Genomic DNA, 15,280 nt, shown 5'->3' on the forward strand with positions numbered 1-15,280 from the left:
TATTCGACTAATCGGGGTCAGCCCTACTGAATACTATCTGTTGTTGGACAGTGTTGGAGATTTGGTCAGTTTTGTTTTTCCCTTTTGTTCCCGACGGGCTGATTGTTACAAGCGTGAAACACACCCTATAAATGGTGCATTTATATATAGCAGCTTTTATCCAAAGCTCTTTACAATTTGGTCCTCACATTTTACCCATTCACTCACACTGACGGCGGAGGCAACCACGACCAACCTGCTCATCGGAAGCAGTTGGATGGGTTAAGTGTCTTGCTCAAGGACACTTCGACACGCTGCCCGGGAGGAGCTGGAAATCGAACCGGGAACCTGCCGGATTACCAGACAACTGCTCTACCTCCTGTCGGTTCATAATACACCCTATGGATCCTACAGTATGTCTACGTGTGGGATCTTTACTGGCAGATCTTACCATGAATACCACAGGTCAGCACGGCTTCATGGCTTGGAGGCACCTCAGGGGTTAATGACGACGGCCCGGATACATCAGAAATAGATTGAAATGCGAGATAGCACATATTGAGTTTGCCACGACGCGTGAAAGCACAGTAAGTCACTGTTTGATATTCGCCAGCGAGGGATAGTGTTTCCAAATGTGGATTATTTTTAGATAAGCGAGTCAGTGCCTTGGCGGCTATCGCTACTGTTTTAATCCTCGAATACTGCATCAATGTTTTTGACAGGCATCTCGTAATATATTTTTGGAAACGGAATACTCGATTGATATACCTCAACGTTAATATAGTCATCTGGAACAAACCCCCCCCCCCCTCAAAGTCAAATGAACAATTCAGTCTTATGTTACATTCTGAGGGGCGACAGTGGCTCAGGAGGTAGAGTGGTCGTATGGTAGTCGGAAGGTTCCCGGTTCAATTCCCGCTCCTCCCAGGCAAGACACTTAACCCCTAACTGCTCCCGATGTGCAGGTCGGCACCTTGCATGGTCGCCTCCACCATCGGTGAGTCAATGGGTGAATGTGAAGAACAAAAATTGTAAATCGCTTTGGATAAAAGCTGCTATATAAATCCACCATTTACCATTTACACTCTGTACAAGACTGAGACCTGTTTCGGTTCCAGCCTGGCTTTTATAGCGCAGTGCCACGGTGCAGCAAGACACCGTGACCTACCCAGGTTCGAAGGGTCAAAGTGGGGATCAAACAGGAAGGAAAACTGTCAGGGTTTAAACTGTGGATATCAAACAGGGAAGAAGGGTTTAAACTGTTTAACGGTCATTCAGAACTATTTAATTGCACTGCACTATTGCACTATTTTACTCTGTCTACTCCATTTTACTTTATTTTATTATTCTCTATTTTAAAACTGCCACAGAATCAAACCATAAACAGCCTGTTGGGATGTTGGATCCTAATGTGAAGAAACGATGTGATCTTTATGTGTCTGCGAATTTTGTCTTTTTCTTTTTTGCTGCTGTGAAGCTCTTTGAGCCGCAATTCTTGTATGAAATGTGCTACAAATAAAGTTATTATTATTATTACCCATATCTGCAGCTTGATCCTCTTCTCGTTCTTGTAGACGGTCTTGACCTTGAAGTCGATGCCCACCGTGCTGACGAAGGCGGAGGTGAAGGCGTCGTCGGCGTAGCGGAACAGGAAGGAGGTCTTGCCCACGCTGCTGTTGCCGATGATGAGCAGCTTGAACATGTAGTCGAAGTTCTGGTCTCCTCCCCCCCCCTCGCCCTTCCCCTTCACGTCCTGAGTGGCAGCCATCTGCCAGACGAGGGGACAGTTTCAAGTGTTGTTTTATTTCTCACATTATAAGGTACATTACAGTGAGATACTGTACACTGGAACACTATACCTACACATATCCGGATATGTAACACGCTTGAACAATTAAAAAAAAAACTGTTAAAATCTGGGCGGCTGGGTGGCGTAGCGGAGATTGCGCTCGTCACCAATGCAAGAGACTCCGGTCTCGACTCCCCGAGTCAGCGTTGCCTGCGGCTTGGGCCGGCCGTCATACTAACTCAATTGGCAGAGGTAGCGGGTGGAAAGTCGATGGGTGGGGATTGGACGTTGTGGACAGCGACTCCTACAGGTCGGTTGGGTGACGCCTGCACAGCAGAAATAGGAAGTAGCGGGGGCAGTGTGAGCCTCCCATGCGTTACTCCTCGCCACTGAGAGTCTGCGCTGTACAGGTGAAAAGATGCGACAGGCTGCCTCCTCGTGTATACCGGAGGGGACACGTGATGCAAGGCTTCTATCCTCACTACAGCCGACCAGTGGGAGGCATAGTCTAGCAACGTTCAAGACAGGGGAGGGGAGAATTGAAGGGGAGAATTGGCGATACAAAATTGGGATGGAGAAAAATTTTAAAAATAAGGAGAAAAAGTGGATAAAAAAAAACTGTTAAAATCTGTCTCAAAGAACACCAGAGCTGCACCCACAGCTAAATTCATTAACGGTGTGTGTATGCAATTCAGCTTTATTCTATTTTATATGTGTATTTTTGTTAAAATGTGTATATTGTGATGATGAATTGTATTTTATGTAGGGCTATTTGATGTATGCTATGTGTGATACAAGTACAAAATGCAAACATGAGGTAGAGGTGTAGTGCAAATATGTTAGTAATAAATAGATCAAATAGAGCAAATATAGTGTAATGTTAAAAGGTGTTTAAAGTGTCTAAAGTGAATGTTTTTTTTATGCACTTTTTATCCACTTTTTCAATTTTTTTCTCCCATCCCAATTTCAGTTTCCAATTCTCCCCTCCCCTGTCTTGAATGTTGCTCGCATATGCCCCCCACAGGTCGGTCGTAGGGAGGATAGAAGCCTTGCATCATGTGTCCCCTCCGGTACACAAGTAGGCAGCCTGTCACATCTTTTCACCTGCCAGCGCGGACTCTCATTGGCGAGGTGTAACGTGTGGGAGGCTCACACTACCCCCGCTATTTACTGTCTCTGCTGTGCAGGCATCCCCCAACCGACCTGTAGGAGTCGCTGTCCACAACGACCAGATTACCACCCATCGACTTCCACACGCTAACTCTGCCAATTGAGCCAGTATGACGGCCGGCCCAAGCCGGAGGCAACGCTGACAGCCGGATTCGAGACCGGTGTCTCTTGCGTTGGTGACGGGCACAATGTCCGCTGCGCCACCCAGCCGCCCATTCAAGGCAACTGAGGTTACCCCAAGACGCAGTTTGGCAGAAATTTCATACATATAGACACATTAAATAGGAATAAACTATAGAAAATCTACTAAGACAGTTACAAGTCGACACAGTGGTCGGAGATCATACTTTTAAATGCAGCAAAAGAAGGAAGAACCTTCAGCTTCAGAGTCAGTTGGAGGACGTTCCAGGTGTTGGAAGCATCAAAGGAAAAAGCAGTTTCTCCTAGTTCAGAGCAAACTGGAGGAACCCTAAGAACCGACCATTGAATGTGTCATTTGAATGTATAGAATAGGTTCCAAGATATATCAATAATGTGTTAGGCTATACAAACAACAAACAAACACTGGTATTTGTTCATTTTTAAGGCCCTTATGGCCCTTATACTACATCATTATTGGAATGGAATTTTGGTACCTATGGAACCTGTTCTAGTGACTGGCTGGTCCTTAAGGTCCCGGAGTTTGCTCTGAACAGGATAAATCTGCATTTAGCTATGATGCCCCTCTAGCTCATGGAATGAACTCCAACAGTCCTTAAAGCTTGAGATTCTCCCCTCTATTGCAGAGTTTAAAACATTGATCTCCAACCTTTGTCAATCAAGTTGTATGTGTTTTAATTGATTTGTTATCCTTGCTTTTTGCCTTGTCTTGTCTTATTGTTATGATTTTATGCCTTTTTGTGCTTAACTCTGTATGTACACTCGACGTGACTGTAAATGAGGGAAACCTCAGTTGCCTTTCGAGTTTAAATACATTTAATTAAATTAAATATGACTGTATGGGCCATTACGAGGTCTTATAATGCCTATAACATGCTACGTCTCTTCAGACAGTAAGTGGTTGTAAACCACCTCAACATGGCAGAATATTTGTGCGGTTATTGATATACAGCATCACAAGCGACCACACAATATTAACATGCATATTGTAATGAATAAGGAATATTAGGGACATTTTAAGGAAAATATTACAATAAATATTATCATAATGGATGTCTTACATTAACCCTTTCACTGCCACACGACAGAAGGTTAACCCTTTACTATCACACAACCGACGGCGATGCTCCATCTGTTACGACTGGTGGGGTAGTGAGGGAAGGCGATGAGAACTCAGTTGCGGACAGGAATGGAGGAGGCAGAGACGGCAGGGTAACGTGTATATATATAGACTTTACTGGAAGACGACACGTTACAAAACGGAACATAAATGGCACAGCCGAGCTGGCGCTAATACAAAACGAACTGAGACACGAGAAAACAAAGAAGAACAAAAACGGAATACTAAAACTACTTACAACTCTTAACAAAACAGCACAGCAAGGGAGAGACGACAGGAGACACGACGGGCAAGGGAACACGGAGGTAACTGGAGGTAACACAGAGGGATGACGCCACAACGGGAAGAGAGGAAGACACATACTTAAATACCTAGACTAATCATGATTGGCAACAGCTGGCCAGGCCAGTCTAAAAACAAACATTTAACCACTAGACACAAAAGCATAATTACCAAACACAACACTAGCCAGGGGAACCACATCACACCAGGGAGGGAAAGTTCAACAATAACACACACAGTGACATCCCATTAATTAAAGTAAGCATATGAGTTAACAAGGGTAGAATCAAACTAAGTCTGCACCATCTGCTGGTGACCACTAGAGGGTGGTATGAGACTGGAGGAAGGTAGGCCTCCAATGTTCCTTCTCCCCTCACAGCCCAAACGAGGGCTGAGTATGGGATCATTACACAGTCATTAGCATCATTAGCTCTGCATATGCGGAGCTAATGATGCTAATGATGGAGCATCACCGTCGGTTGTGTGATAGTAAAGGGCTAACCTTCTGTATTGTCACAGTGAAAGGTTAACTGGCTGTCGTGTGGCAGTGAAAGGGTTAAAGGGGAACCACCCATTTTAAGAATGTCCTTCCTGTGCACCAAGACTGTTCAGTCTGTATTTGTGAACACACACCGCTCTCTCCTGAAGCTAGAGATCTGAGAGAGGACCCACCCGTCCATGATGTAACTGGGATGTAAAATCTGGAGCTGTGTTTGCAGTATAGTCTAGCATTGCTAGAATATCTGAATCAGAATCAAGGCCTCATGTGGGTGTGAGAGCTCACATAAACATGTTATGATCAAGGCCTCATGTGGGTGTGAGAGCTCACATAAACATGTTATGATCAAGGCCTCATGTGGGTGTGAGAGCTCACATAAACATGTTATGATCAAGGCCTCGTGCGGGTGTGAGCTCACATAAACATGTTATGATCAAGGCCTCATGTGGGTGTGAGAGCTCACATAAACATGTTATGATCAAGACATCATGTGGGTGTGAGAGCTCACATAAACATGTTATGATCAAGACCTCATGTGGGTGTGAGAGCTCACATAAACATGTTATGATCAAGACCTCATGTGCAGAGTGTGAGAGCTCACATAAACATGTTTATGGCCTCATAAAGTCATTCATTGTTTATGCCTAAGCCCCAGATTTGACATCCCACTTACATCACTGATTGGAGGGTGCAGAGAGGGTTCTGATTGGAGGGTGCAGAGAGGGTTCTGATTGGAGGGTGCAGAGAGGGTTCTGAGTGGAGGGTACAGAGAGGGTTCTGATTGGAGGGTGCAGAGAAGGGTACAAATACTGACTAAACGGTCCTGGGGCACAAAAATAACATGTCTGAATTCTTAAAATGGGTGGCATTCCCCTTTAAGCTCGTTCTGAAAGGGAATCCAGTTGTAAAACACGATTAAATCAAGTAATTAAGGCCATGGCCTCAGGATACATTGTAGTTTTTACAAAGTGTGGACACGATTGTGAGAATATATACCACAACCACACAACCCCATGATGACACACGACGTATGTGAGGAGAATATCTGGTTTCCAGCGGATTCTCCGAGGTCACTAGCTGACCTTCATGACAGTCCAGAGAGGAAGAGGAGGAGAGAAGATGGAGAGAAAGACATCTAGAGCTGACCTAGCAGCTACATCAGCACACACACACACACACACACACACACACATCAGGGAGAGCGTTATCTGTATTGTACATCCAATATACTGTAAACTAGGGAACATAATATACCACTAAGAGGCTTCTATACCGGCAAACCGTACAATATCCGAGATCAATCTTCAATTCCTGGTCAGAACGCGGATATTTGATAAGAAATAATAACCCTATACACGCCGAGAGCATCATATTCGATAATACCAGCGCCGTGAGAGGACAAAAAGAACGAGGGGGCTACTAGCTACCCCAAGCCAAGGTGAATAATGACTCTACTGCGCTTCACTGTATCCCACCTAGCAGCTAGGTTATTAACATGTCTCTGTATCTGGCCAGGAGATATGCTGATCGTCCACCTTGCCCGGGCTACGATGCTGTTCATGTTCACTTCCTATAATTAAATGCCCTCGAACACGTTTAATCACCACACAGCCCACAGGCAAGGACGCAGCTTTCACACTGTCCGTGGAACATTCTGCGTTTTAGATATTAACCCTTTCACTGCCACACGACAGAAGGTTAACCCTTTCACTGCCACACGACAGAAGGTTAGCCCTTTCACTGCCACACGACAGAAGGTTAAAAGCCTATAAAGATCCACACAATTATGACACGATATAGGACATGATGCTGCAGGCAGAATATAATGCAAAATGCTGGCATCATGGGCGCATGCTGTGCGTGAGAGGTCATTTTTAGAAATGCTCTCACAAATCCAATCAGAACTTATAGACAAATATAAAAATTTATAGATATTAAATCAACAAACCTGTTCTGGAGGCCTCGACTTGTTTTTTCTGTGTCTATTTCACAGAATACGATATCACCACCGCTAACTACACGACGCTGGTTTGAAACCGAGAGAATTTCAGCACCTGGGAGCTGTCCCTTCTGGCTGTGATCTGGCACGCGATGACGTCAAAGACAACAGCAACATGGGGGTTGTAGTTTCTATAGAGTCAACGGGGACAGAGACGAATAGAGAACCCGACCGAAAGGACTACATAATTCAGAATGCAACATATTCGACTGTCAACAGCTGTAAATAAATACACTTGGGAAGCAAAGGGAAATCACTGTTGGGTCTCTTCTTTTCAGCGATCCAGAATATTGACTAAGCAGCACATCGTATAAATGACAACCTTTTACCAAACGAAAGGCTGGTGTAGGGATTAACCATTTTTATTTGTTTAATTTAATTTGATGTCTGAGAACTCCACTGAATCCCAATCGAATGGTGACTGCTCAATAGTAGCCCCTTAATTAATAAACCATTATCAATACGATACCACGTTTGTTTATTATTCCCCCCCCAGGATGTTTATGTTATTTAATAAAAAAAAAACATGTCCATTTTAGGAACTAACGTATTTTTTTACCCGTGCACCTTACCTTCCCATATAAGTCCATTATACCTCAGATGATAGAAATATAACTATTTCCAAAATCCACACACTGTAGTATAACGAAGCCCCACTCGGTTTATCCTTTCAGATATTAATTATTTTGTGGAAGCAATAGGCTAATGGCCTCTCCTTTTGCGTCACTGTCGCTCTTACTGCCCCGCCCACAGACCAGGCTCTGCTTCACAGAACAAACGCATCGGCTGAGCAAACAGACCAGGTTTGTGTGTTAACCCTTTCACTGCCGCACTACCAAACGGTTAACACTTTCACTGCGACAATACAGAAGGTTAACCCTTTCACTGCCACACGACAGCAGGTTAACCCTTTCACTACCACACTACAGAAGGTTAACCCTTTACTATGAATTGAAAATGAGGGACCCTGATGTAAACAAGACAAACGTCTTTCTCTGGTCTGCATTCCCTTAACAATTGTGTGTATTGAGCCGTACTGTATTGAACCCATTCTGCAATCTGTTAAATAAAGTTTTCATTCATTCATTCATTCTATCACACTACTATCACCAAATGTTCAACAATACTAAACAACATGGCCCCCCTAAGAGCCACCAGGGTAAAGAATCGCGCTGAGCCGTGGATGCACACTGAAATACTGACCGCTATGAAAACCAGAGACAAAAAATGCTCTTGAGTTTCGTAAAAGTCAGTCAAAGCTTACCAAAAGCACGAGCAGTGAACTCCAAGCCCACGTGACTGAACTCAAACTGGAAAGAAACAGACTAAGAAATGACGTAAACTCCATGATCAAAACTGAAAGAAAAAAAATTCATCAATGACAAAACTGAGGAAAACAAAAACAGACCATGTGAACTTTGGAAATTACTCAATAATCAACTGGGCTGCAGTAAAAAGAACTTAAAACCAGATTCTCAAACATAAACATAAAGACGGACAACACGCTCATCACAGACAAGCTAGATGTAGCCAATTACTTAAAACATTTTCTTCACAAACATAGCCACAACACTGGTAAACAAACTACCCTCCCACTCAGGGCATTATGGGGTAGAACACAAAGTAGCATACTACAAGAACCTAGGGGTCCACAAAGACGACTTCAAACTGGAAATGGTAACAACAGATGAGGTACTCAAAAAACTGAGCGCCCTCCAACCGAACAAGGCCACTGGCCATGACAACATCCCCTCCAAATTCCTCAGAGACTCAGCAGCCGCCATCACCCCAGTCATCACACACATAATAAACCTCTCCATAAAACAGGGACACGTCCCCAAGGACTTCAAAATTGTGAGAGTAACACCCCTGCACAAAAAGGGCAGCAAATTAGACCCAGGCAACTACCGCCCTGTTTCTATCCTTACCTCCATCTCGAAAGTCATGGAAAAAATTGTATACAACCAGGTCGAAAAGTACCTCGCGGAAAAAAATCTAATCTACGAATTCCAATCTGGCTTCAGAACATCCCACTCCACTGACACATGCCTTCTCTATTTAAACGACCACATCAAACAAGAGGTGGACGCGGGCAAATACTGCGGCATGGTCATGCTGGACCTACAAAAGGCCTTTGACACTATCAATCACACCATTCTGATTGACAAGCTAAAAGCAATTGGTTTTGATAGTCTATCAGTGATCTGGATGCAATCCTACCTGGAGGGGAGAGAACAGATGGTGGAGGTAAACGGTACCCTATCCCCCCCTTCACAGTGAGCTGTGGTGTTCCACAAGGAAGCATACTAGGACCGCTACTGTTCCTAATATATGCAAATGACATGTCGTCAGCTTGTGACTGCAACTTGTTCCTGTTTGCGGATGACTCAGCCCTGCTGGTCTCTGACAGGAACAAGTTACAGGTTGAAAAAACCCTCAGCTCGGAACTAGGCTAAATCTGCATATGGCTCGCTGATAACAAACTATCATTACACATGGGCAAAACAGAGTCCATTCTCTTCGGTTCAAATAACAAACTCAGCAAGACCGACGGCTTCTCAGTTACAGTGGGTGACAATATTGTCACAAGGAAAGATGAAATTACCTACCTGGGTTCCATCCTAGAGGCAAATATTTCCTGTGACAAAATGGCATCCAATGTAATAAAAAAAAGTCAACCAACGAACTCGATTCTTGTACCGGATCTCCTCTCTGGTAAACAAGAATACCCTGAAGACTCTGGCAGGAGCACTCATTCAAGGGTACTACGACTATGCTTGCACCTCATGGTACCAAAGCACCTCAAAGGCGCTAAAAACAAAATTACAAACATCTCAAAACAAACTGGTCAGACTACTGCTTGACCTTACTCCTAGAACCCACCTCACCCCTGCCCACTTAGGATGGCTTAGAGTAGACGACAGAGTACAGCAACTTGCAATGGGCCTGGTCTACAAGATACACTATACGACTAAGGTAACCATGTACATGTCAAAATACTTCCCAAAGGTCAGTGAATACCACAACCACAACACCAGAGGAAGCTCAACAAATCATGTTAAACCCAGATTCGGCTCAAACAAGGGACTAAACACGTTTAGCAATTATGCCACATCAATGTGGAACGCCCTACCCAAAGCTGTAAAGGAATGTGAATCACTACCCACTTTCAAAACCACTCTCAAAGAACACCTACGGGAGACTGCAATTCGAAACTGGCCCCTGTAAATGTCCCAACCCAACCCCCTCCAATGTACAGTAAATGACCAAGTATGGTTTTGTCAATATTCCAATGTACAGTTTTGCTTGTACAGTTGTACAGTGTCCCCCACCCACCCCTCCTACCCAACCCCTCCCCCCCTACCCCACCCACCCAACCAGCTCCAATGTACAGTCCCCCCCCCACCCACCCAACCCCACCCCACCTACCCAACCTCCTCCAATGTACAGTTTCTACGTCAAATGTATATACTCTCTTTTCTGGACTCTTTTTGTATCACAAACAGTACTGTATTTGCAAATCTGGTATGTCATAAATGTATAGATGTAGCAGTACTGTCTATCTGTATGTTGTGTATGTCATATATGTTATGATGAATTGAAAATGGGGGACCCTGATGTAAACTAGACGAAAGTCTTTCTCTGGTCTGCATCCCCTTAACAATTGTATGTATTGAGCTGTACTGTACTGTACCCATTCTGCAATCTGTTAATAAAGTTTTCAATCAATCAATCAAACACTACAGACGGTTGCTCAAGGACACATCGACACATTGCCCGGGAGGAGCGGGAATCGAACCGGGAACCTCCGAATTGCCAGACGACTGCTCTACCTCCTGAGCCACTGTCGCCTGAATACTAGATTGACAAGCACCATTTGACTGTGTGTGTGTGTGTGTGTGTGTCTGTGTGAGTGTGAGTGTGTGTGCGTGTGCATGCCCGCTGTTGTATCGCCTGGCCAACTAATTTCACAAACTAAAGGGCTGTTTGGTTTGGATGAGACGTCACACACAGGCCAACTGCAGACCAAGGACCTGAATCCTCACTCTTTTCTTTTAATTGGGGAACAACAAATATTTATATTAGAATACATTTCCATAATTTTCCATCTTCCTCCACGGTTACCCTTCCCTCTCCAGTCTGGTCCCCTGTGGGTGATGTCACTGGTGCCAGACCAGCCCAGGCGGCAGGGTTAGGGTAGGTGGATGATGTCACTGGTAACCAGACCAGGGTATAGGGTTAGTGTGTGATGTCACTGGTCCCAGACCAGCCCAGGCGGCAGGGTATAGGGTTAGTGGGGGATGTCACTGGTCCCAGACCAGCCTGTTATAGTCAGCCTACGTCAGTAGAGGCCTGGCCGCTCTCACACTTCCACACAACACAGCAGGAGAGATCGTGATGCCAGAACGGTTACAGAGTCCTCCTGAGCTGTGATCATGTGATGCGATGCTCATCGCCCTCTGTTCTCAGGGATACATCCTACTATCCTGTTTATGTTTATTAGGATCCCCATTAGCCCTTTCACTGCCACACAACAGCCGGTTAACCCTTTCACTGTGACAATACAGAACGTTAGCCCTTTACTATCACACAACCGACGGCGATGCTCCATCATTAGCTCCGCGGATTCTGTATTGTCACAGTGAAAGGGTTAGTCATCATCAACGTATTGACTATTCTTCCTGGGGTCCTCACAGATATACACACATACTAATATGAAACATACAATATAAATCAGTCATATATCACATACATAATCAATAAAACAAAAGGTCATAGGTGAATCCCATACCATAAGTAAACAGAATAATTATAACCCGTTATATCAACAGTATGAGATATAACGAAGGTTATGAATTATAACCCAAGTTATATTAATACAGTATGAGATATAATGAAGGTTATGAATTATAACCCGTTATATTAACAGTATGATATAATGGTTATGAATTATAACTGTAGTTATAATACAGTATGAGATTATGAATTATAACCCGTTATATTATACAGTGATATATAATGAAGGGTTATGAATTGTAACTCGTTATATTAATACAGTATGAGGTTATGAATTGTAACTAGTTATATTAATACAGTATGAGGTTATGAATTATAACTAGTTATATTAATGCTGGCAAAGTGTCTTTACTCCCTGTTGTCCCTAGTTTATTTTTACGTGAAAGATGCTCTGGGAAGGCGACAGTGGCTCAGTCAGGAGGTAGAGTGGTCGTCTGGTAATCGGAAGGTTCCCGGTTTGATTCCAGCTCCTCCCGGGCAGCGTGTCAAAGGGTCCTTGAGCAAGACACTTAACCCCCTAACTGCTCCCGATGAGCAGGTTGGCACCTTGCACGGTCGCCTCCACCATCAGTGTGTGAATGTGTGAGTGAATGGGTAAAATGTGAGGAACATATTGTAAAGCACTTTGCATAAAAGCACTATATAAAAGCAGTCCATTTACCATTTACCACACCTGCTTATATGCTGAGCAGAGGGGCGTGGCCCTGTTCAGTGATTATAGAAGTTTCCTTGAAACAATGCATCAAAAGTAGCACGAGTACAGTATAGTAATGAAACAACATTTTTGAGACATTGGGATGGACAGGTTTGCTATGACAAACATAATTTTTGTTATTGTTATTTATTGGCCAGAATGGTGCTGGTGTATCATGGCCATATGGTTACAGGAAGGTATCACAAAAAACAACAACATACATTTTATTTATTATTATTTATTTATCTTATTATACAGATACCGGTACCACGGATGAGAAATGGCAACGCTGCAATCTGCATGTTTCCCGTTTCATCCGTCAAGAGTTTCGGATCATTTAGAAAATGACATTCCTAAGGTGATCCACCCCGACTGTTTTCAGATTGATGATGTTATTTCATATAGTGGATTCTGAAACATAAATGGGAAATATTCTGATAAATATATATATATATAATTATACAGTATATATATTCGAGCAGCGTTGCCATTTCCAACTGTAATACCGACTGACGCGTTGTGTTGATCCGAGCTCTACTAAAAGTCTATGTTGTTTTACTATGTCGCCTTCCTTGTTCCAGTTACATTATACGTATAATCAGTCAGGATCAAAACACGCATCAGAGAGGCAGTGTGTGATGAGAGGTAGACAGTCATCTTCAGCATTATTACAACTTCAACTGTTAGAAGTGGTTCCCGTTTAAATCAACAGTGATTGTGCGGGTTCCCTTAAAACGGCTGCTATAGATATGTTTTAATTTAATCACAGAAGTAAGCATTCGTACAGTGTCTGAGACTCTAGAACGCTGCCGTAGCTAATGTTTCGCCTTCTCGCTGTGCATTTAGCGTAAGTGACAACATCTTGCTATGGCAGCCAAGTGATGAATGAATGAAAAGTAAATTTTTGAACATGTATTCTTTACATTCCTCTAAATAAATCATAATATCAAGCTTTGTCAAACAGAATAATCAGAATGAAAAAAAAATTATAAACAAAAAGTCAAAAGCAATATAGTTAGTTGTTCAAAAAAGGAGTAGAGGGAAGCTAAGCTAAATTCTTTCCTCCATTAATTTTACTTGATATAACATAATTTAGTATAATACATTATATAATATACAGCCAAGGCCATATATATATATATATATATATATATATATATATATATATATATATATATATATATATATATATATATATATATATATATATATATAATATGGCAGCCAAGTGATACCTGTGATCACCCAGGAAATGCTCTATTCGTTAATAATTCTACAGCTCTTGTCAACCCAGTGAATAACCATTGTTAATATTAATAATAATTTAAATGGGACATATTATATAAAATGGGTTTTGCCTAGTCCTTGTATGGATTTAGCGTTTGAGATGAACAAGCCTAAGCAAGATGTTTGTAATTATGGCAGTTGGTGATGTCATAGGAGGATGAATTAGGTTTGATTAATCAATAATCTGTGCTTTTTGGAGCCAGGAATGCTGCCAAACAGTAATGCCCAGTTCGTAGGGTTTGTTTCCTCTTGAGTGTGGGGTCGCCAGGAAGGGATGGAAATTAATACTTTAAAATGTGGTGTTTGTTGCTACCCCCATAAAACACTGTGGTCAATACAGGGGAAGAAAGAGGGTCTGGGAAATAAATAAAACACATTTTTAGAATTTTTTGTGCCCATCACGTCATATCATGTTTTATCAGCCCAATGCCCACAACGTTTATTAGCGTTTTATTTTTTTATTAGCGATCTGAATTCATATTTCATCAACCGAGTCTCCCGTTGGTATGCAGCCCCTGTAGGAGCTCAGATGTGGAAAAAACCGCCCCCTATCGTCTCCCAGATGGTAATGCACCCTTTTGGAATGGACTCAATGAAAATGGATGAGAAAAGAAAAATCCGGAATCCACATTTTACTTCTCAGGCATGTAACCGAGCCGATCGGATTCATTGTGGACCCTCAGAACAGCGTGGAATACATATGTACAGTATGTAGCGTTGGATCAATAAAAGCGATCGATATTTCGAATGGCGATCAGGAATTGGAATAATCTTTTTGGATAACATCTGATCTCAGGTAAGGAATCTATTTTACCAGTCTTAGGATAATCAGACCTGTTTTCACGGAGATATAAGCTTTTCCCCTATGTGTGTGTGTGGCTGTGCGAGCGATCAGGAAATAAGAGAATCGATTTTTCAGATCGCCTATATAGCGTGCATATGTACACATATACTATCGATAATCTAGCGTTTATTTGAAAACTATTCATAAATAGGCCGAAAAATTACAACGTTTTTGTGTATTCTAGAATATTCCAGTAAACTTCTTTTATCATGGAATATTTATATTTCCCTTGAAAACGAGGGCTTTTCAAAATGCTATAAAACGAAAATGAACCGATAAAAAAACAATCCGCTTCGACAATGTTGACTGGAAAACGAGTCATTGATAAGCGACGGGCAGATTAGACACATAGCCATAATTTAAAATATAGATTAGGCATTTTTAACGCTAACATTGAAGTGGATGGTGGGCATTCCAGCACTAAATCGTGCGCCCCCTGCTGGCACTGAAAGTGTTGAAAAGTCATGTTCCACAGATTCAAGGAAGTTGTATAAAATTGTTGAAAAGATATGCAATATGAAAAACGTACGACCCTATCGTCAGGTCATCATTATCATTATCATTATACAGGGGAAATCAATACTTTTGTGACTTCATGATTAATCCTATTCAGGTTCAGATGATCGGCTTTCAAGATCAATACTTTATGATCAAAGTCATT

At 42.5% G+C, this 15,280-nt stretch overlaps 1 protein-coding gene across 1 annotated transcript in view; it reads right to left on the bottom strand.

The window, feature by feature from the left end:
- Positions 1–1,747, bottom strand: part of rab3c (RAB3C, member RAS oncogene family) — a gene marked incomplete at both ends in the record, with an annotated part of 45,570 nt that extends 43,823 nt beyond the window's left edge. The window contains one exon of the mRNA XM_084330242.1: positions 1,517–1,747. Coding sequence (XP_084186368.1) covers positions 1,517–1,747 — 231 coding nt within the window. The remainder of the gene's footprint in view (positions 1–1,516) is intronic.
- Between the last annotated feature and the right edge of the window lie 13,533 nt (positions 1,748–15,280).

This window comes from Notolepis coatsorum (genome assembly GCF_963971535.1).
Source record: "Notolepis coatsorum genome assembly, chromosome: 15".
NCBI lineage: Eukaryota > Metazoa > Chordata > Actinopteri > Aulopiformes > Paralepididae > Notolepis > Notolepis coatsorum.